The sequence below is a fragment of the Salvelinus fontinalis genome, chromosome 17, assembly GCF_029448725.1.
Source record: "Salvelinus fontinalis isolate EN_2023a chromosome 17, ASM2944872v1, whole genome shotgun sequence".
Classification (NCBI taxonomy): domain Eukaryota; kingdom Metazoa; phylum Chordata; class Actinopteri; order Salmoniformes; family Salmonidae; genus Salvelinus; species Salvelinus fontinalis.
Window position 1 is genome coordinate 22,495,756 of NC_074681.1, and position 23,844 is coordinate 22,519,599.

General features: G+C 42.5%; 1 protein-coding gene across 2 annotated transcripts in view; it reads left to right on the plus strand.

Moving 5' to 3' along the window:
• Positions 1–4,229: 4,229 nt before the first annotated feature.
• The window catches only part of LOC129813986 (adenylate cyclase type 1-like), a 56,537-nt gene continuing 36,922 nt past the window's right edge, over positions 4,230–23,844 (plus strand). The window contains exons 1-3 of one of the 2 annotated variants that reach the window (XM_055866680.1): positions 4,230–5,233; positions 13,400–13,549; positions 13,885–14,003. In XM_055866680.1, the coding sequence (XP_055722655.1) occupies positions 4,625–5,233; positions 13,400–13,549; positions 13,885–14,003 (878 nt within the window). In that variant the 5' untranslated portion in view covers positions 4,230–4,624. The remainder of the gene's footprint in view (positions 5,234–13,399; positions 13,550–13,884; positions 14,004–23,844) is intronic. The other variant, XM_055866679.1, reaches the window with a different exon arrangement.

A 23,844-nucleotide genomic window follows, 5' to 3' on the forward strand; every position in this document is an offset into this window, starting at 1 on the left:
GTTCATAGAACGGCTAGAGAGGGGAAATGGAGGAGATTACTATGAGCAGCAGCACGTGTGTGTGTGTGTGTGTGTGTGTGTGTGTGTGTGTGTGTGTGTGTGTGTGTGTGTGTGTGTGTGTGTGTGTGTGTGTGTGTGTGTGTGTGTGTGTGTGTGTGTGTGTGTGTGTGTGTGTGTGTGTGTGTGTGTGTGTGAGAGCCTACCCTAGAGTGGGGGATGTTTTTAGAGTGTGACAGGCAGCTCAGACAACAGGTTGTTCTAAAAATAAACATTTCTAAGGAGTTCCTCATGTATTTCTCTAACCAGGGGCCAATCTCAACTGCTAAACTGATACCAGAAACAGCCAGGTAAATCGTCTGTTAACGCACCACAACACTCTTAGTTTATTTTCACTGCCATCTGTTTGTTCTCTTCGTCATCATCCATTTTTACATCCATCTATAGAACGCATGGGGATTGAAGTTCAGAGTATGTTTTTATTTATTGAGGTTGTGGCATTGAAAATCCATGGGCCATTGATGCAGTATTCATCATGTGTATACCAGATATGTATACCAGTGTCAGTAATAATGAAACTCTTACATGAGGATGTACAGTAGCTACTACCGAGCAGCAATATGGTCAAGACATGTAAGACAGAATGTCAGGCTCATAATAATGTGTGGTCTACATCCTGAGTCCCACATCTTTGTGCTCCTTTAGGCCAGCTAGGTGTTGAAATGTCACTGATGAAAAGCGGTGCCAAGCCCAGGCCCTTTGGGGAAGGAGCCCAGAGGCTGTCTGAGGTCTGTGCAGTTGACAGATGCACACTCTAGCTCTGTCCCAAATGACACCCTATTCTCTATGTAGTGCACCACTGTTGACCATATCTATGGTCAAAAGTAGCGTACTATAGGGATTTTGGGGCACATCCTTGGCCTCTCATTGTCATGCTGAGGAGTTGGTGATCCCTAGATGTGAACCAGAAATAAGTCATCATATGGTGTGTGATTGTTTGAATAACGGTTGTGATTTACTGTATACCAGGGTTGGGGTCAATGCCATTTCAGTACAGTCAGTTAAGGAACTGAATTGAAATTCCAATGTTACACAAACCCTAACCTGGATATACGTACAGTATCAGCTATCAACTTTTCTCAAATTTTCATGTCTCTTTTCTTCCTTCCACCACAACATCAACATCCTGTGCATCGTCGCTCTGTTTGCATGTTATGGCATAATCACTTATTCAGATCGAGTTACATCATTGGAAGCCAACGATGCAGACAACTAAAGAGAGTGTCTGTCTGGGTGAAATAGTTGAGTGTTCTGCTTTACATAGGTAGGCCATCTTTCAGCTATCACACGCCAACCTCTCCCTGGCACAGATGGGTCATGGCGTGTGTGTGAGTGTGTGGCCGTCATTTTGCCTCTGATGGATGACTAATCTTCTCCTGGTAATGACTGAGGAGGAGCTACCTTCTGAATGCCAAGCAGCTGGATAGGAAGAGATGAGGAGAGAGGTGGGGGGAGAGTGACAGTCAGGGAGAGAAGGAGAGGGTGAGTGAGAGGAGAGGGAGAGAAAGAGGGAGAGAGAGAAAGAGAAAGAGAGAAGGAATGAGATGGAAAGGGAGACAGAGAATGGCTACAACACCATGAAGCCCCAAAGAATGTTAAAGATGAGACACGTGTTTCTTAATTCCCTTGCTGTGTCTGATTCAGACTGATAGTATCTAGATCTCCTGTGTAATACCCTGTGTACAACATGAGCTTTCGTGTTTCATTGCTTTTGACCATGAAATACAATACACACATACAAGAGTGCAATATGAAGAGGGGGCTGCTTGAAGGAAATTATTCTCTTCACTCAGCTAGCTCAATGCAGTAACCGGATATTGTAATCATAATTATACTGTATTCACACCCTCACTAAGACATAAATAATATATACAGTACCAGACAAAAGTTTGGACACACCGACTCACTCAAGGGTTTTTCTTTATTTTTACTATTTTCTACATTGTAAAATAATAGTGAAGACATCAAAACTATGAAATAACACATATGGAATCATGTAGTAACCAAAAAAGTGTTTAAAAAATGAGAATATATTTAATATTTTAGATTCTTCAAAGTAGTCACTCTTTGCCTTGATGACTGCTTTGCACACTCTTGGCATTCTCTCAACCAAATTTGTGAGGAAGTCAGCTAGAATGTATTTCAATTAACAGCTGTGCCTTGTTAAAGGTTAATTTGTGGAATTTCTTTCCTTCTTAATGCGCTTGAGCAAATCAGTTGTGTTTTGACAAGGTAGGGGTGGTATACAGACGATAGCCCTATTTGGTAAAAGACCAAGTCCATATTATGACAAGAACAGCTAAAATAAGCAAAGAGAAACGACAGTCCATCATTACTTTAAGCAATGAAGGTCAGTCAATGCGGAAAATTCTTCAAGTGAAGTTGCAAAAACCATCAAGTGCTATGATGAAACTGGCTCTCATGAGGACCGCCACAGGGTTCAAGTAACAGGCAGGTCTCAACATCAGCTGTTCAGAGAAGACTGCGTAAATCAGGCCTTCATGGTCGAATTGCTGCAAAGAAACCACTACTAAAGGACACCAATAAGAAGAAGAGACTTGCTTGGGCCAAGAAACACGAGCAATGGACATTAGACCGGTGGAAATCTGTCCTTTGGTCTGATGAGTCCAAATTTGAGATTTTTGGTTCCAACCGCCATGTCTTTGTGAGAAGCAGAGTAGGTGAACGGATGATCGCTGCATGTGTGGTTCCCACTGTGATGCATGGAGGAGGAGGTGTGATGGTGTGGGGGTGCTTTGCTGGTGACACTGCCAGTGATTTATTTAGAATTCAAGACACACTTAACCAGCATGGCTACCACAGCATTCTGCAGCGATACTACATCCCATCTAGTTTGCGCAAAGTGGGACTATCATTTATTTTTCAACAGGGCAATGAACCAACACACCTCCAGGCTGTGTAAGGGCTATTTGACCAAGAAGGAGAGTGATGCAGTGCTGTATCAGTTGACCTGGCCTCCACAATCACCCGATCTCAACCAAATTGACACTTTTTTGGTTACTACATGATTCCATATGTGTTATTTCATAGTTTTGATGTCTTCACTATTATTCTACAATGTAGAAAAAACCTTGAATGAGCAGGTGTGTCAAAACTTTTGACAGGTACTGTATGTTCACAGATGTGTCCAATATAGGAGTTATTCATGTGGAATCACATTGTATCTTATGGATTTTCTGTGTATTCAATGATTAGGACCTAAAGATAGGAAGACATTGTAGTTTACCAGAGACAGAAGAGGGGAACTGTGGGTTCGGTCTAAAGTGAGCTCTGCAATACTGGGTCTTTTTTTGTTCAAGACAGGAGAGCGACGAAGACGGAGAATGACAAAGCGATATTTAGGATTTATCCTTCTCTCATGCTTTTGTTTTTTTTGTGTTCATTCTGCCTCTCCAGATCTCACAAGCTGCTCCCCTACACATGACAACGTCACTTTAAACTTTAAAAAGATGACTTAGACATGAAAGAAAATGCTCTCCCTCTCTCCCTCCTTCGTTCTTTCAAACAAGCACACAGGCCTAGAGATACGCATACATGCACATAAACAAACGCACGCACGCACGCAGACACACACACAGAACACACACACAAACACATACACACACACGCAATACGCACAAGGATTCACACATCCATGAGTACTGTGATGATTCCTGATATCTTCCAAACAGCTCTCTTCACCTGGCAGAGGTGATATAACTGTCTATAGAAAAATACACAGGTGGCCTCCTCCCTTGTGCATTGCTATTTTTACATCTGCTCACAGATATGTGAATGTGCTACTGTTTCTCTAATTGGGGAATGCACAAAGTCTATTAATGGATCAAAATAGATATCATTTTATAGTGCAATATATAACAGTTATACAGCAATTATGTTATTCATATGCCTGTTAGCTGATACATGTTATACACAGACATTAATTGTGTTCTGTGCACAGGCCCCGAAGTGCCATATCTGTTTTCATTTGTATACATAAAACCCAGTAGTCTACTTTAGTTTGTGCAAATTAATTGTTCTAAGATATAATAGACATACTTCTTCTGACTTAAACCTACAGTAAATAGGCTACAGTATAGCTCACTAAGCCCCGAGTAAGATTGTTATTTGCTCTGTGTGGGGACTGTAGTGCCAGCTACCTCTCAAATCTCTGTTTTGTGTTGGAGATCTGTTGAGTTACTAATACGTGTCTTATCTCCACTTCATAATGCGCAGGCGTGATCCAATCTAAGCCTAGCGAAAAGCTGTTAGATTCAGAACTCGACCGTCGTGTGCTCGAGTCTGTTTCCACACTGTATTCCTCGCCGGAGTGAAACAAAAGCCGCCGAGAGCCTACTTTTTTAGAGTCTTCCTCAAGGGGAGAAAATGCTTGCACGTTTCCTTGGGGACTGATCTCCACGAACAACAGATTTCAACCTGTGGATACTGCGTGGCGTGCGCCAGTTTCCAGCAATAGGGATCCGGGACGCTCTCCCCTCTAGCCGGCTGGGTGCTTGATTTTCCCGGCGTCGGTCTGTGGCGCGCTGTGTGGTCCAGTGTCTCGTTTATGAATGGCCCTGACATGGAGGAAATTCCGTTTCAGAAAGTCAAAACCCGGCGGAAGAAAAGCCACTGTCCACCCGGCGTCCCTCTGACTACCATTGCATGCGAGGACGAGTTCGACTGTAAGGAGCTGGAGTCTCTGTTCCAGAACTACAACCTAAAGCTGGAGCAGACGTCCACTCTCAAAGCCCTGGCGGTGCTCATCATCATGGCATCGACGCTGGCCGTGGTGGAGTTGCTTTCCGGGCCCAATCTGACCATCTCCAAGGGGTCCCATCCTGTCCACTGTATCGTCTTCGTATCCCTCTTCATTGTCACCAACGTCAAATACCTACAGGTGACCCAGCTCCAGCAGATCGTCAACCTGACCTTGCTCTTCGCCTTCACCTTCTCGTTCCTCTGCTGTCCCTTCTCTCTCGGAGCCGTCGGGCTGGAGCCCCCGACCAACCCAGAGCAGGGCATGTGGCAGCTCATGCTGGTTACATTCGTCGCCTACTCGCTCCTGCCCGTGCGGACTCTGTTAGCAGTACTGTTTGGAATAATGATTGCCATCTCTCATATAATTGTGACAGCGACCTCGGTGACAGTCAAGACGCAGAAATTATGGAGAACGGTAAGTGGGTGCATACTAATTTGTATGTGTGTATACATAGTTAACCACTAGGCTGTTCAAGGCATGGGTAACGGCTTTTATGAAGAACCGATAAGGGATAACATCGGCGAGAGGAAGCAATGAGTAGGCCTATGTCAATATGAAGTTCAGCACCGTCACACTGGACAGCGACCGGCAGCTTTTCATACGTTTACATTTCAGTCATTTAGCAGACGCTCTTATCTAGAGCGATTTACAGTAGTGAGGGCATACATTTTCATACTGGTCCCCTGTGGGAATCGAACCCACAACCCTGGCGTTGCCATGCTCTACCAAGTGAGCCACACCGTACTACAATGTCTCGCTTGTGGACCTACAATGTTCAATTCTTAAATTAAATATGTTTTAGGTTTCTATATGTAATGTTTTAGATTCATGTAGAACTGTGAACTCAAGCCATGCATTTTTTTTTATAACGAGCGTGTGCTGGATGTAGGCTTACAGTAGCCGGAAGAAAGTGCAAGGCTCTACAGTAGCTTGTAGAAAGTGCAAGGCTCTACAGTAGCTTGTAGAAAGTGCAAGGCTCTACAGTAGCTTGTAGAAAGTGCAAGGCTCTACAGTAGCTTGTAGAAAGTGCAAGGCTCTACAGTAGCTTGTAGAAAGTGCAAGGCTCTACAGTAGCTTGTAGAAAGTGCAAGGCTCTACAGTAGCTTGTAGAAAGTGCAAGGCTACAGTAGCTTGTAGAAAGTGCAAGGCTCTACAGTAGCTTGTAGAAAGGGCAAGGCTCTACAGTAGCTTGTAGAAAGGGCAAGGCTCTACAGTAGCTTGTCGAAAGGGCAAGGCTCTACAGTAGCTTGTAGAAAGTGCAAGGCTCTACAGTAGCTTGTAGAAAGTGCAAGGCTCTACAGTAGCTTGTAGAAAGTGCAAGGCTCTACAGTAGCTTGTAGAAAGTGCAAGGCTCTACAGTAGCTTGTAGAAAGTGCAAGGCTCTACAGTAGCTTGTAGAAAGTGCAAGGCTCTACAGTAGCTTGTAGAAAGTGCAAGGCTCTACAGTAGCTTGTGGAAAGGGCAAGGCTCTACAGTAGCTTGTAGAAAGTGCAAGGCTCTACAGTAGCTTGTAGAAAGTGCAAGGCTCTACAGTAGCTTGTAGAAAGTGCAAGGCTCTACAGTAGCTTGTAGAAAGGGCAAGGCTCTACAGTAGCTTGTAGAAAGTACAAGGCTCTACAGTAGCTTGTAGAAAGTGCAAGGCTCTACAGTAGCTTGTAGAAAGTGCAAGGCTCTACAGTAGCTTGTAGAAAGTGCAAGGCTCTACAGTAGCTTGTAGAAAGTGCAAGGCTCTACAGTAGCTAGTAGAAAGTGCAAGGCTCTACAGTAGCTTGTAGAAAGTGCAAGGCTCTACAGTAGCTTGTAGAAAGTGCAAGGCTCTACAGTAGCTTGTTTAAAGTGCAAGGCTCTACAGTAGCTTGTTTAAAGTGCAAGGCTCTACAGTAGCTTGTTTAAAGTGTAAGGCTCTACAGTAGCTTGTAGAAAGTGCAAGGCTCTACAGTAGCTTGTAGAAAGTGCAAGGCTCTACAGTAGCTTGTAGAAAGTGCAAGGCTGTGCGAGATGATGAACGAAGAGGTGCTCAGTAGCTCAATCTAAACTCGGACTTCAATGACGTGCAGCGGATTTTGATACCCCTCTGCTCTCCTGTCTGTAGTGGTTATCTCACGAAGTAGGTTTGAGGAGTTAACGAGGTAACTTTGGTCAACTCTGAGTTCAATTCGGGATAACTGGCCATACGAAAGTGTGTCACCTTTTAACAGGTACATTTCTATGGCAAAGAGTCCTTCAAAACTAACCTGCTCCGGGGCAGGTCAACTCACGGCTATCTTCACTTACCATGAATGAAATAACAGCCACGAGTTGAGGACCAATGAAATCAGATTCCCTCGCTCTTGCAAAGATTGCGTCATCACCCCCTTCATTTGAGAGATGACTGATTACATATTTTATTAATTAACGCTTGTTTGTGTGTTAAAAAAATAGTAATGTTAAAATATATCACATTATATGGAAAGCCGTTTTAACATATATTTATATAATTTTTATATTAATAATTAATCAATTTTTATATAATTAATTAATTTGTTTATATCAATAATCATATATTAATGACCTTCATAGGGGCTGAATTCCATTTGCATGCTCCTACATTCAGTCGCTTGTGAAAGTCTACACACCCCTTGCAGTCTTCACATTTTGCTGCTATAAAAATTAATCAAAAAATGGATTACATTTTATTATTTTCCTATAGATCTACACAACGTACTGCTCTTTTTAAAAATGTAGAATCTTTTTTCAAAATAATAAAAAAAGTAAGAAATTAAAATGTGTTGATTGCATGTATTGATTGAGTATGTCTTCACACCCCAGGGTTAATACTTGGTGGAATAACTTTTGGCCGCCATTACAGCTGGGAATCATTTGGAATAAGATTCTACTAGCCTTGCACAACTCCAAGGGCAACATAACCATTGTTTTTGTCAAAATTACTCAAGAGCAGTAAATTTGTTTGGGAATCATTGCCAGACAACAATATTCAATTCTTGTCACTGATTTTTAAGCAGATTTAGATCAGGACTGAGACTACTAGACCATTCAGGAACACTCAGCACCTCTTGGAAAGCCGTTCTGCTGTGTCTTTCGAATTAGAATTAGTTTAATTGTTTCACTGAAAATAAAACTATGGCAGGGTAGGTTTTCAGAAGACTATGGCAGGTTTTCCTCTTAATGTTTTACTTGTCCTTTGCTCCTTTCAAATTCATTTTGATCCTAACATACAGTACTCCCCAGCCCCTGCCGGTAACAAGCATATTCGTCTCATTCAAAATCATTCACACTTGTAATGGCTGCCAATGGTGCTTCCACGAAGTTCTCCTATACGCTTCATGCTGTATAGGGGACTACACCTGCAGGCATCCCAACAACTACATAGTTGAGTTCTTGGACGACACTGCTGTCCTCGGGCTCTTAAACAAAGGCTTTGACACCACTGGCTACAGGGCAGAGATTGAAGGATTCGTCAGCTGGTCTGATGAACATCACCTACAACTGAATGTGAAAAAAAACAGAGGAGATGATCCTTGACCCTAAGTCCATTGGGGACCACAGCCCCATAGTGGTAAACAGAGAGCACATTGAGAAGGTGAACTCATAGTACCTGGGAGTCCACATTGACAGTGGGCTGTGCTGGCGCATCCGTGTGGAGAGTGTGCTCACGCGGCCAACAGCACTTGCACTTGTCAACACAGGGTCTATTGAGTCAACCAGAAGATCATGCTCCTCTTTTATAGATCCACATTGAGTCAATCCTACTCTACGGCATTGTTACATGATTTGGTAACCTGACAGTGCAGCTCAAAGCCCACATTTTGAAACTGACCAAGACAGAAAGGAAGATCATAGGCATGACACTTCCCTCCTCTCTCCAGGACATGTTTTGATGAGACCATCATCAGAAATGTCATATGGGACTCCACTCACGCACTGAACACAGAGTTCCATCTGACTCCATCGAGTTCCATCTGACTCCATCGAGGAGGCGTTACAGGGTGCCTATATGCCGGCTAAACAGATAATAACATTAGTTTGTACCCCTGTCAATAAAACTGCTTAACAGCAGGGCAGACATAGAGACTGTAGCCTGACCTGTAGGCATTCATCATGTGTTATCACGCTTGCTAAATAAATGCCGGCGGAAAGTGGAGAGCGAGCCTCCAGCTTGGTTTGTTGTGCCCGGCACGTGCGACCTGCCCGGCACGTGTGACCTTTCTGTGAATCTGATTGGTCAAGACACGCACAGAGCCTGCAGCAGCACTCTGATGTGAAGGACAGAGAAATTGTGCACGAGTTGACAAATCATGAGGCAAATCAGTAAAAAGAAAAGCACTCCTCTTTTTAATGCTTTGCATCGATAGATTTTATTAAATTAAATAAAAAATGGTGTGCCATAGTTAATACTTGGTGGAAACATCCTTGGTGAATCATCTTGAATAAGACTAATATTGTGGTGGCAGCATCATGTTATGGGTATGCTTGTTTCCGGCAGGGGCTGGAGAGTATGTTAGCATCAAAATACATTTGACAGATAAAAAGTTAGAGGAAAACCTGCAATAGTCTGCTGAAAAACTAACCTTGCCATAGTTTTATTTTTCAGCAGAACAGTTACACAAATTCTAATGCCAAAGATCAACACATTGGCTTTCCAAGAGGTGTTGAGTGTTACTGAATGGTCTAGTAGTCTGTCAATGAATCCCAACCAAATTTACTGAGGTTGAGTCATTTTGACAAAAATAATGGATATGATGCCCTAAGAGTTGTGCAAGGTTAGTAGAATCTTATTCAAAATTAATCACAGCTGTAATGGCTGCCAAAGGTGCTCCACCAAGTATTAACTAATGGGCTGTGAAGACATACTCAATCAATACATTGAAAACATATTTTATCATGAATTTGGATAATTTTCCAAAATGTTCTTACAATTTTTAAAAAGAGGAGTAATATGTGTAGATCTATAGGAAAATGATCAAATGTAGTAATCTAATTTTAGATGTAATTTTAAGGCAACAAAATGTGAAGACTGTGCAAGGGGTGTGTAGACTTTCACTAGCAACAGTATGTAGGAACATGCAAATGCAATCCCGCTCTCATGAATGTCATTATCATATAATTATTGATATATATAATATAATCATCAATAAAAAAAATGAATTATTGATATCAAGAATTCTAATGATTGATAAAAAATCAATCAATCAATGTCAAAACCACTTTCCATCGGCACAAATAAAAATGTGCCACTGACTCACATGGATTGATGTTTCAACATTGTCTCAATGAAGCGTTTGGCGTTCGACTAGCCATGTGCGACATGCATGCTCAGTTTCAAGCCTGCTAGTGGTAGCGGCAGGCGAACGAGCAGTATCCGCTAGAGCCTATAGAGGTGTGTCTGTCTCACACCATTGACTTCAAAATAGCCTGTGTGACTGATATGACTTGGGTCTATGGTATGAATTTCAATATCACACAAGACGTGGGAACAGGGATCATCTATGAAAACACACTCCCGTTCAAATGTACCATTCCCCATTTATATATTGCAACTGCCTGTCAATTATGTCAATTATGAAAACACAGAGCACATTATCTGAAAATGGAAAGCCTCATCACTTATTATACTTGTTCTGAAGCACATCCGAGATTTACTAGAATCTCACCTTTGAGATCAAGTGATCAGCTGCCATGTCTGATAGAAAATCAAGCTATTATGAGAGTGTATGTCTAATAATATGACCCAACCTCATATCATCCTACACCGCCAACACAGAGTGAAACAAAACAAACAGGACCACAGAGAGAGGAGACAGACAGTGTTCAGACAGGGTTCACATATGCCTCTGTTTCATAGGGAATATCTGGTCCACTTAGGCCTCAGAGGATGAGGGTAAAACATCCTTGATGCAGAACCAAAGTAGGCCAAGGTTGAGAATCTGAACCAGATACCAGACAACCAGACAGTTAAATAAAGGGCATTGCAAAGCTAGATAAGTTATTTCAGGACAGAAATACCTAAAATGTCTTGACAATCTCAACACGTTCTCTCTCTCTCTCTTTCTCTCTCTCTCTCTCTCTCTCTCTCTCTCTCTCTCTCTCTCTCTCTCTCTCTCTCTCTCTCTCTCTCTCTCTCTCTTTCTCTTTCTCTTTCTCTTTCTCTTTCTCTTTCTCTTTCTCTCTCTCTCTCTCTCTCTCTCTCTCTCTCTCTCTCTCTCTCACACACTCTCTCTCTCTGGATAGATTGAGCTCTATCAAATCAGCTCTAGTTCTTCTCCTTACAGGTTAAGGTTATGTGTGTTTTTTGGTTTTTAGCATGTGGCCTATAATATCTAACGCCTGTAGCCTATACTGTATGTGGACCAGGAAGACAGTGTGTGATGGACAGTGCTAGCAGAAGCAGAGTGCAGCCTGGGGAGGGAAAGCTAATCCCTTAATCCTGAAGATGAGCTCAGCGGTGTAACCGTACAGGACCTGTAGACCACCTTCTCTTCAGAATCTCAGTGTGTCTATGTGTGGTGTAAACAAGCCAACAATAGCCAAGCCTCGCCTCAGTCAGAGAGAGAAGGACTTGGGCTAGACTCTTTCTTTTCCCTCTCCTGATTAGTCACTGCAGTTTTTATTTTGCTGACTTCTGTTATAAGAGTCCACCAACACACTGGCGGATATTCGAGGGTTGTCGTCTGTATGGCAGTCTTGTGAGACCATGGATTTCTTGTGCCTTGGGGGTCAGGTCAGATCCCCGTTTATAAAAGTTGGTAGTCAGGTTGACAGTATCAAGCTTGCCCTCATCAAATACAATCACAAACCCTACAGTACAGTACTGTGTAACTAATCATCCCATTGGCTGCTGTTGCCTGTATTGTGTTTTTTAAATGCTTGTTCTCGACACCAGTCATCACACTCTGACAATGACCTATATTACAGTAGACTTTGTAAACACCAGTGACCAATCCCCAATCAGGGTCTGTGGAATCAATTAGTCCATGTTGAGTATTGCTCCTGGTGAGGAAGGCTGGCTGAGGTTATACAGAGTTTTAATGAACTTGTGTGTGTGTGTGTGTGTGTGTGTGTGTGTGTGTGTGTGTGTGTGTGTGTGTGTGTGTGTGTGTGTGTGTGTGTGTGTGTGTATTTGTGTATGTGTGCTTCTGTGTGCAGGCCTTGTTTTGTTGTTGTAAAGGTCACACTGTGCCAGGACCAGTCATGCCCAGCCACATGGAAAACACTCACTGTTCCAGACTCTGTTGTTCTGTTGCTCTCTCCTACATGTCCTATGCTCGGCTGGAAGCACAGCTCACACACACACACACACACACACACACACACACACACACACACACACACACACACACACACACACACACACACACACACACACACACACACACACACACACACACACACACACTGATTGATTGATTGTTTCCAAATGTGTAATGACACAAGACAAAGCAAATACGTTATTTTTGACTTCAAAATAATGTTTGTGAATGTACAGTACAGCTGTTATCTCTTCCTATATCTATACAGTGCATCAGTCTGTCAGTGTGCTATGTGTTTAGGCCAGATGGTTTCTGATACCTCAGCTTCACCTGGCCCATGCGTTAAAGGGGCCATCTGCAGTTCAAACAATAACAAAGCGGACAACCCACCACTAAGGGATGGGACTGGGGAATTGTACTACTCTACAATTCATTGACAGAGCTATGGATACATGGACTGACCATCCATGATAGTTTTAGTCATGTTTTGAGGCTATACAGTGCTTGTTTTCAATTACATTGTTTTCAAACAAAAGAGGTAAAACAAGCTTATATTTGGGGTTCTGATGGGATAAGACAATTGAACAAAAAATGTTTAAGTTATGTTCTTTAAAAATCTATGGATATACAGTATATGTGAATTTAAAAGTCCAAAACTGGATGTAGCAATCACAGATTTCCCCTTTAAAGATATAACGCAGGTAACTATCAAAATGAAGGAACCACCAACATAAAGCGTCTTAATAGGACATTGGACCACCACGAGCCGGCAGAGCCACCAGAACAGCTTCAATGCTCCTTGGCAGAGATTCTACAAGTGTCTGGAACTCTATGGGAGGAATGTGACACCATTCTTCCATGAGAAAATCCATAATTTGGTGTTTTGTTGATGGTGGTGGAAAACGCTGTCTCAGGCACCGCCCCAGAATCTCCCATAAATGTTCAATTGGGTTGAGATCTGGTGACTGAGACTGCCGTGGCATATTATTTAAATAGTTTTCATGCTCATCAAAGCGTTCAATGACCACTCATGCCCTGCGGATGGGGGAATTGTCATCGTATGGGGGCATAGCCATGTTAGCTAGCTACCTGTCAAAGTATAGTTTCACTATCACCATACTGTATGTACTTTGCACAATTATCAGACAGTCAATACATGTATTTGCTATTTAAGACAGTCTTGCCTTGAGAACATAGTCCTGTGTAGTTCAGTTGGTGAGAGCGTGGCACTAGCAACTTTAAGGTCATACGTTCAATTTCTGCAGGGATCCTATGTCACTTTGGATAAAAGCATGTGCTAAGTGGTATAATGTTGTGTTGTTTGTGCTTGTAGCTGGTGGCCAACACAGTGCTGTTTACCAGTGTGAACCTGTCTGGATTGTTTGTGCGCATCCTGACTGAGCGAGCCCAAAGGAAGGCTTTCCTACAGGCACGCAACTGCATCGAGGAGAGGCTACGCATGGAGGACGAGAATGAGAAACAGGTACAAACACACGCACACACACACACACACACACACATTAACAGAAGGCATAAGGTTAAAATCACGTGTATGATGTCTCATTTATGCATGGCTCCTTTCTTCCCCCCATTTTTCTTTTTTTATCACACTTGGTGACTCATTCACACACTTTTTCAATTCTGTTTGATACACCACCTTTTTGTCTCTCACTTTTCTTATCTGCACCAGCACCAACACTCTCTCCTCTCCTATTCTCAAGTCTGATACAGTATAACTCTCATTCCTTCTCGTCACTCTGTCTTTTGCTTTCTTTCTTTCTTTCTCTCTCTCTCTCTCGTTCTCACCCACACACACAGGAGCGCCTTCTGATGAGTTTGTTGCCAAGGAACGTGGCAATGGAGATGAAAGAAGATTTCCTGAAGCCTCCTGAAAGGATCTTCCACAAGATCTACATCCAACGCCATGACAACGTCAGGTAGGACACCCACCCAATCTCCGAACTCCCAACCCAGCGTCAGGGTGATAAACTTGGCATTGGTTCATTTAAAACAACTCAAAACTCCCCACACATATTGCCTACACCCTCTTTGACTCATTTAGCCATGAATTAACAGACTGAGACATTTTCTCCTCTTAGTCATTTTCAGCTAAAAGCAGAAGCATAAATACTGTCTGGTTGTGTTATAATATTTCCACAAAGGGAAACCAAACATGCGCTGTGGATGTAGCTAAACTCAGAGATGGAGAGAGAGTAACACAATCTAACATTACGGCAGAGTGCTTTGTCCCAGAAAGACCCTGCATCCAAATCCATCGTTACTGCAGAATGGCGATTGATTGTAATATTCGTTCCTTGCTGTGTTTTTTTATCACTGTGAAATATACCCCCTATCCAACTCAAGGTCACTTGCATAATATTATATTGCGTTTCTAAATAGAGTAGTTCTATCATCCATTCAGTGCCTTGCTTAAGGCTACACTGTCCCTCACAGGATTAGAACCGGCAAGTTTTGGTTCCGTGGGCAAAAATCTAAAGAGTTTTTCACAATAATAAACTAACGACGTGAGTTGTAGTGAACCTCTCCTCCAACCTCACCTCACGCCAAGGTCAGGATGCCGCCATGTTTTGGCCGGACCGAGGGCACTATGCCATGGCCCATGGGTGAACATGACAACTTCTGGGAGCGTCACATCTTATTGGGTCCCTGGGGAAGAAAATGGCCTGGGGAGTCATAGTTCCTCTAGGTTCCAGTGAAAGGTGGATTAAGCAACGCTCAGTGAGCAGTAGACTCCTCCGGCTCTTAATAAGTAATATCCTGCCTTGGCTGCCAAACCAAGCCCTCTACTGGCTGAGCTCAAATTCTCACGTTCCGTGTCCTCTACAATAGAGCTTTAAGCTCCAGTTATAAGAGCATCATATTACCTGCTCACGCTGTCTCCTCTAGATTAGAGCTTTAAGCTCCAGTTAAAAGAACCTCATACCACTAGCAATCCACTATACCATTACCAGTGGATTTATAGACACATGTATGAGTTGGGATGCTGTTGGGTTTGCTAGAGGGTTTGCTATTGTAATGGTTATGTTGGCATTGAGCAGAGCTTCTTGTGAGCAGACAGAGAGGAATTGTGTCTCAGTCAGTGGTGGGTGTCAGTTTTTGCCAAATGGCATTAGCTTGCACAGAATGTTACCGGCCGATACACTGTCGTTTCGCTGGAGGGGGACCAGCGATTTATTTAGTGGGTTCACTGAGTGCTTCTTCATGGACTTCAGTATCTCTTCCACTTCCAGAGGGCTTTTTTGGAGTCCGTTCCTCCCTCTCTCTCTTTCCCTCCCTCCCTCATCCCTCTGTATTCCCTCCCTCCCTCCCTGTCCAGTAAACAAACAGCCAGTGATCAATTAGAGGTTTGTGGGCGGATCTGCTTTCATATGATTAACCAGCTTTGATGTCTAAGTAATTTGTTTACACCTTCCCCGTCCTCTCTCTCCATCTCTCTCTCTCTCTACCCGCCCACTCTCTCCCTCCCCCCTCTTTCCATCTCACTATCCCCCCGACCCTCTCTCCATCTCACTACCCCCCCGCCCCGTTGATCCAGCTCACTGTCCCCCCGCCCCTCTCTCCATCTCTCTCTCCCCTCATCCTCTCTCCATCTCACTCTCCCCCCACAACGTCTATCCATCTCACTGTCCCCCCGCCCCTCTCTCCATCTCTCTCTTGCCCTCTGCCCCCTCTTTCCATTTCCCTCTCCCCCCGCCCCTCTCCCCCCTCTCTTCATCTCTCTCCCCGAGCCCCCTCTCTCCATCTCTCTCTCTCCTCCCTCTCTCTTCCTTTATGTTGTCAGAGGGGCGTTGGGGCATTGAGGTGGGCGTTGGGGCATTAAGGTGTGCGGTGGGAAGTTTGCTTAGCCTCGACATTAAGCCTCTGCAGTGGAGACTAAACTGTATTGCATAAAACAGTGTGTGTGTGGTGGTTAAGCATGGACACATCTCAATGGAGTGCTTCTGATTGCACTACGCCTCTCACTGCACCAAAGGGCTTTACTGTAGGCCTTATTCACATGCAGTTAGTGCCCACTGACGATCCATTATAAGAGATCCAAGCATATTGCAGGGGGTGGATGATAGGATTTAGGTGGGCAGTAACTGCAAAGTAAACAATATTACAGCAGTTTAGTCAATACTTTATTATTATCTTCCACAACTGTGGGCGTTATTTGATTTTAAATAAATCAGATCAGTAACCCTCATACTACCAACATATTTTACATACTGTACATAGATTACCAACGGGGGTCATTTTGACCCCCAAGTAGAAACTTTTGGAAAAAACAACAATCATAGCAAAATATAAACTGAATGATTATAAAAACATCATTAGACATGTAAATAATGTTATCTGATGAAAATATATCTAAACAGACTGTTATTATTGCTAAATTACAATTAATTAATATATTCTGTTAAACAGAAATGTAAAGATTTCCCTTAAATACTGTGCCGCTTACTATCCACATAAGTACTAAAAAGACGAGTTACCATAATTTAATTGTAGTATCATTTAAAAAAAAAAATCTAAATACATATTTTGGCCTCCCGGGTGGCGCAGTGGTATAGGGCACTGCATCGCAGCGCTAGCTGCGCCACCAGAGTCTCTGGGTTCGCGCCCAGGCTCTGTCGTAGCCGGCCGCGACCGGGAGGTCCGTTGGGCGACGCACAATATGCCTAGCATCGTCCGGGTTAGGGAGGGTTTGGCCGGTAGGGATATCCTTGTCTCATCGCGCTCCAGCGACTCCTGTGGCGGGCCGGGCGCAGTGCGCGCTAACCAAGGGGGCCAGGTGCACGGTGTTTCCTCTGACACATTCGTGCTGCTGGCTTCCGGGTTGGAGGCGCGCTGTGTTAAGAAGCAGTGCGGCTTGGTTGGGTTGTGCTTCGGAGGTCACATGGCTTTCGACCTTCGTCTCTCCCGAGCCCGTACGGGAGTTGTAGCGATGAGACAAGATAGTAATTACTAGCTGAAAAATACATTTTTTGACAAAATTGACTGCCATTTTAAGGGGCAGTACACCAACATTTAAAATATAGTTAATTCTATTGACAAAAAGTGATTCATCCATTGATCCTTAGAGTTTTAATTATTTACTTACACCACAACCAGCATTAGCATTGCTGCTAGTGAAACAAGTTGCACATATTGAATATTGGATGATGTTATAGGAATTCTGGTATTTACATAACATTTCCCGTAGAACAACTATTTTTCAAAGAATATACACCAAAACAGCACTGTGTGTACATTTAGAGGGTAACTGGTTTCTATATTACAGTTCTACCAAATATTCATACCACTGACAGAATTTGATGAGCTGTTTTGACTGCAGCCTAGCATATATGTAAGGTCATTTTAACCTAGTTCGAACTAGTTATAACAATAGACGAGTGCATAAGGTGCTCCATCTCTACAGGGGATTTGTCTATCAGGTCAAGATCACTGATACAGGTCCTCCTCTATGTATAAGTTAATATTGTCTCCAGAGAAACCGGGATTCAAATAAATGCTTTTTGAGATTTGCCCTAGAATAACTACTTTTCAGAGAATACACACCAGTACAACTCTCTGTGTAGATTCAGAGTGTATCTTAGTTCTGTATTGCAGTTCTATCAAGTATTTATACCATTGGCAGACCTTGTATACCATTAACAGATTTGTATATGCACAAAAGGTAATTTTGGTTTTGTACAAAGTCATACAATACGTGGGATAGAAAAGTACAATCTTAGGTGAGTGCACAGGGAGCAATACCTCTGCTGATGATCTGTCTACCTGGACAATCTCTAGATGATCTGTCTACCTGGACAATCTCTGCAGATGATCTGTCTCTCTGGACAATCTCTGTAGATGATCTTTCTACCTGGACAATCTCTGCTGATGATCTGTCTACCTGGACAATCTCTGCTGATGATCTGTCTACCTGGACAATCTCTGCTGATGATCTGTCTATCTGGACAATCTCTGCTGATGATCTGTCTACCTGGACAATCTCTGCTGATGATCTATCTATCTGGACAATCTCTGCTGATGATCTGTCTACCTGGACAATCTCTGTAGATGATCTGTCTACCTGGACAATCTCTGTAGATGATCTGTCTACCTGGACAATCTCTGTAGATGATCTGTCTATCTGGACAATCTCTGCTGATGATCTGTCTATCTGGACAATCTCTGTAGATGATCTGTCTATCTGGACAATCTCTGTAGATGATCTGTCTATCTGGACAATCTCTGCTGATGATCTGTCTACCTGGACAATCTCTGTAGATGATCTGTCTACCTGGACAATCTCTGCTGATGATCTGTCTCTCTGGACAATCTCTGTAGATGATCTGTCTCTCTGGACAATCTCTGTAGATGATCTGTCTATCTGGACAATCTCTGTAGATGATCTGTCTACCTGGACAATCTCTGTAGATGATCTGTCTACCTGGACAATCTCTGTAGATGATCTGTCTATCTGGACAATCTCTGCTGATGATCTGTCTATCTGGACAATCTCTGCTGATGATCTGTCTATCTGGACAATCTCTGTAGATGATCTGTCTATCTGGACAATCTCTGTAGATGATCTGTCTACCTGGACAAGATCACTGATACAGCCCCCCCTGCACCCTCTGCTGGTATGGATAACACCTTTGGGCTATGATAAAAAATATGCCTCTGAGGTCAAAATGGCCCCAGTCGGGAGTGTGAGGGTTAAGGTAGCTTGGACTATTATGATATGGTGCTGGTGTGGGCATTGTGTCGGAAGTTACTAAACACTTAAATATTATACAGGACTAATTATCTTAAAAATAATACAATTAAAATATGAAGCGTTACCAAAACTATAGGCAACTCCGCCACTTTTCAACCTCAAATATGAATTATCTCCAGCACCAGTGTCTACATAATGTGAAAATGGTGCGTGATCTGTGGTAAAAACATAAAACGAAAGGTCCTAAAAAATGCTTCTCTGTGCCATCACAGGGTAGGATTAAAAGTAAGAAAAACAACAATTTTCTAAACCTGCAATGTGTTTCTAGCAAGAGGGAGGGTATTTTCCTACCGTTAATTACAGTATTGTTTCTATAAAACTTAGAAATGTGCCATTTCCACAAATGTAGACATTTGTTTGGTGCTGGAGATAATGAATATGAGGTTGAAAAGTGGAAGAGTTGCCCTTTACTAAGTAAAACCATAATATGTTACAGAACATAACCACACATGAAATGCTAGCCATAGTGTAAGTCTTCTTGATATGGATATGGCTTTGTAAACTAGATAATGTAATACAGTGTAGTCTAATTTAATAGATGCTTTCAAATGAGATTGTATTTATTCATCTCTCAATTTACAGCACATTAATCTGTGTGTGTCTGTTTCTGTTGCACTGAGGAGAGGGAGAAAATAAGGGAGAGGATATGCACTGGTGTGTGCAGAATTATACTGGGAACGAAAGAGAGGAAAGTAGAAATGCAAAGAAAATTAGGAAAGCAATGCATCAGACCTGTTTGCTTGTTTGCGAACTAACAATGTGATAACAGCAAAAAAATATCTCAGTAGCATTATCCAGTCAGCAAAGAATTCCATCTGCCTCATCCTACCAAAAGAGGCTTGCTTTATCCTTGCAGCCTACAAATCAACCATCTGTCTCTTTCATAATGTTTCTTCAATTCGCAAGTAGCTGAATGTTTCAGCCAGAGAAGGAATCTCAGTAAGCGAAACCGCGCCCCTCTGTTTCAGTATCTGTAGTCCATATATCTGATCCTGTCTGGCCAACGAGAGAATGACATTTAGTATGACAAGCCCGTAGTATTAACCCTCTAAAGTTGATGTCAGGGCCCGCAAGGATATCTAGTTAGCATAATACAAAAATACAATACAATCTGCGAATGCATTCCACTGCATTCGCCGATGTCGCACTTCCGCATCTGCAGTGAAAGGTGACAGAGCTAGAGTGGTGTTTGTCACACCATGAGACATCCTGAAAACCAGTCTTCTCACAGAATCGCCTGTAGCATTAGAACGGTTTGGCCTGCTTTAGCATGCCCACAGGCCTCACAAGACTCGTCTGAAGGTCTCCTGCTACCAATTGAAAAATATTATGGAAGTATACACTACCGTTCAAAAGTTTGGGGTCTCTTAGAAATGTCCTTGTTTTTGAAAGAAAAGCAAATTTTTTGTCCATCAAAATAACATCAAATTGATCAGAAATACAGTGTAGACATTGTTAATGTTGTAAATGACTATTGTAGCTGGAAACGGCTGATTTTTTTATGGAATATCTACATAGGTGTATAGAGGCCCATTATCAGCAACCATCATTCCGCTGTTCCAATGGGACGTTGTGTTAGCTAATCCAAGTTTATAATTTTAAAAGGCTAATTGATCATTAGAAAACCCTTTTGCAATTATGTTAACACAGCTGAAAACTGCTGTTCTGATCAAAGAAGCAATACAAGTGGCCTTCTTGGAGACTTTTCAGTGCCAAAAATAAGGGGTTAAACACATGTAAAAACAACAACAAATGTTTCCTGATCTTTCTTATATCTCTCAGATATAGGACAGATACTTCAGAACAAACTTCCTTTTTTGGAACTATCTGTTTTTCCGTGTAGTGCATCTGTTATTTAATGCGTTTGTATGGGCTAATAGCAGTAAGGCCAAAACAATAGTTTTATCAATATGTACCTAACTAAGTTAGATGTAGTATAGGCTAACGTTAACTAGCTGTCTCACCATTGCCCATGAGAGGAAGTTAAGCAAGCAAGTATGTTAGCAAGGTAGTCTAGGACAACAAATACTGAACGCATGCACTACTCTGTGACAGGAGTCATAGACCGTTTTGGCAACATGAAAGAGAGGTTGGCATAGCATTCCTCTACAAGTTGGGGGAGTAAACATGTTTTTTCTACTTGCGCACATGTGTGTATACACACACAGGTCTACACACAGAAATCAGCACCATGGACAGCCATATGATATTTAGCTTACGTTAATTACACTAAATCGTTTTTGGTATATTTAAGTTGTCACTGTATTACACTAAGCATAGGTGATTTGATGATGTTGAAATATGGAAGTTGAAATAGTGCTGTAATAGTGGAGGCAGCTCCTGGATTCTTTGCGACTTGCGGTAACTCTCAGTGGTACTAAATACATAGTTGTTTAGCAGTTTAAAATTGTCTAACACATTGACTTGCTTTACCATGCTGTAGGTCATGTAACTGTTTGCTACATCCAATATTTGTTTTGTGGACTTCACCGGACATATTTTTCTCTCTGGTTTTGCGAGGAAACACATCAAATCAAATTTTATTTGTTACTTGCGCCGAATACAACAGGTGTTCACCTTACAGTGAAATGCTTACTTACAAGCCCTTAACCAACAATGCAGTTTTAACAAACATAAGTATTTAAAAAGTATTTACTAAATAAACTGATGTAAAATTAAATCATAAACTAAAAAAAGGTACAAATAAAATAAAAATAATAAACAATACAAATAAACAAAAGGAGAAATAAACAATACATAATAACAAATAAAAAATGTGATATTGACTTTATTCTGCCACTGTGTGACTGTTGTCACCATGTTGTCAAGTTGGTGTATGAACTAATGAGTTATAAAGAAAACAATGCAATTATCAGAACACAGGTTGTAATATGGCTTTTTTCCTGGATTATCTTTCCCATTGATTTTACCCATGCACCACTACTGCAACATGCCCAATCCTGCTGACAATCTGCTATTGTTGCGTAATCTCAGACAGGCAGACAGACAAACAGGTTGCGTCACAATCGTCTCCTGAATCCCACCTGACACATTCTTGTCACACCTGACAGGTCTAGTGTTCTTAGAGCAGGGCCCTCTGGGGGCTTTATGCCTGTTGATGATGTGTCATGTGTGTGTGTGTGTGTGTGTGTGTGTGTGTGTGTGTGTGTGTTTGTGTGTGTGTGTGTGTGTGTGTCATGGCACCACATGCCACCTGATTTAACAGCATTATCCAGCCAGGGACCCTCTGCTCAAGGTGGTATTGATTAGACGCTGCACCCCACACACACCACCTCATCAAGCAGAATGTTTCTGTCCTGCTCTTTACAAGAGCCTTGATGTCAACAACTACACACACACACACACACACACACACACACACACACACACACACACACACACACACACACACACACACACACACACACTCCACCCCTGCGGGACCTCTAGGCTTGACCCCCTCTGGGTCACTGTGTGGGTCTAGTTCTAGCTAGCACCTGGCTGCTTCAGAGGGACTTGGTGACATTACAATAAAATACAATCTTTATTGATCCATTATACACTTGATAAAACAGAAATGTGTTAGTTTTTGCTGTCACAGCAGCTCCTAACCTTGCCACACATTACTATAATAGGGAGAGAGAAGGGATGATCCCTGGAATGTGATGAGATGAGATCTGGGTGGGGGACATGATGGAAGGTCAACTATGGGAAGGTCAACTATAGCTGCCTGGCCTGGTGATGGGGCACTGGGGGAGGGCAATATATAACATTAGGCTAATAACATCGACTCACATAAATGGCCCTTATAGGATGATTTGTTTGATTCAGAAAACGTTCATGTCCTTAAGAGGCAATTCATTTTGTGTCTGGGGTGGGTTTTGGGGAAACATTCTGCTTGATGGGAGCTGGGGGTTGGTGCTATTTAGGTTTGGGGCTGTGGGATAGGACTGGAGCTGCATTAAAATGGCTGTTTAACCACAGCTCATGTTTCACCATGAGCACAATATTTCAAGTTCTCTCTCCAAATGTTTGCTGCTCGTAGATGGCTTCCAATTAAAACAATCACAGTAAATTGAATCCATTGCAGTTCATTACGTTGACATCTGGGATATGACAAACTGGCATTTAGCAGCTCACAGATCGTCACGCCGGAGGGACACGCTGTGTGTGTGTATGTGTGTGTGTGCGCTCTCTGTCACACTGAGAAAAGTCCATCCCAAAGAAAGACAGCAGTACGCTTTGACCACGAGAGCCTTAAACACAGACATGCAAAGCAGTATGGTCAATCATCATATGTAGATGAAGATGAATGATCCCCTTACCACACCTCCCCTGCTCCCCCAGCAGTTAGGACAATTCCATACAAGATAACTAAGCTTCTCAGGTCTGAACAGATACATATTCATGTTGTTAGGTCCCCTTAAGGACCTGTTACATCATGTAACTTGGGGCCAGAGTTTTCCCCAGTCAAGACAAACTTTGGGCCCTATATGAGCTGTGTCTGCTTATAATATCTACTCTTCTAGTTAGTTTGTCTAAGGGTTAAGATGTATTTATATTTCTGTCTAGCTCCTAACAGGGCATGGCTCTGCTTTGATTCATATGAGAATGATCTAGGGAAGAATTATCCATGTTTCTATTCTGAGTTCATCTGCTTGACTTCACTGCCAGTCAGTCAGTGGAACAGAACAGGGATCATCTCATTGGCTGTCACGGTTCGTTAATCACAACGTTTGATTGATTGGAGGAAAACACATTATGAATAGAGACAATGCTCACTTCCACGTTGCTTTCTAAATGTAATTTAACAAGTCCAATGAGACAGTCTGACTTAGCATGGGTTGGTAGGTAGCCTAGTGGTTAGAGTGTTGGGCCAGTACCTGAAAGGTTGCTGGATCGAATCCCCGAGCTGACAAGGTAAAAATCTGTTGTTCTGCTCCTGAACAAAGCAGTTAACCCACTGTTTCCCGGTAGGCCGTCGTTGCAAATAAGAATTTGTTCTTAAA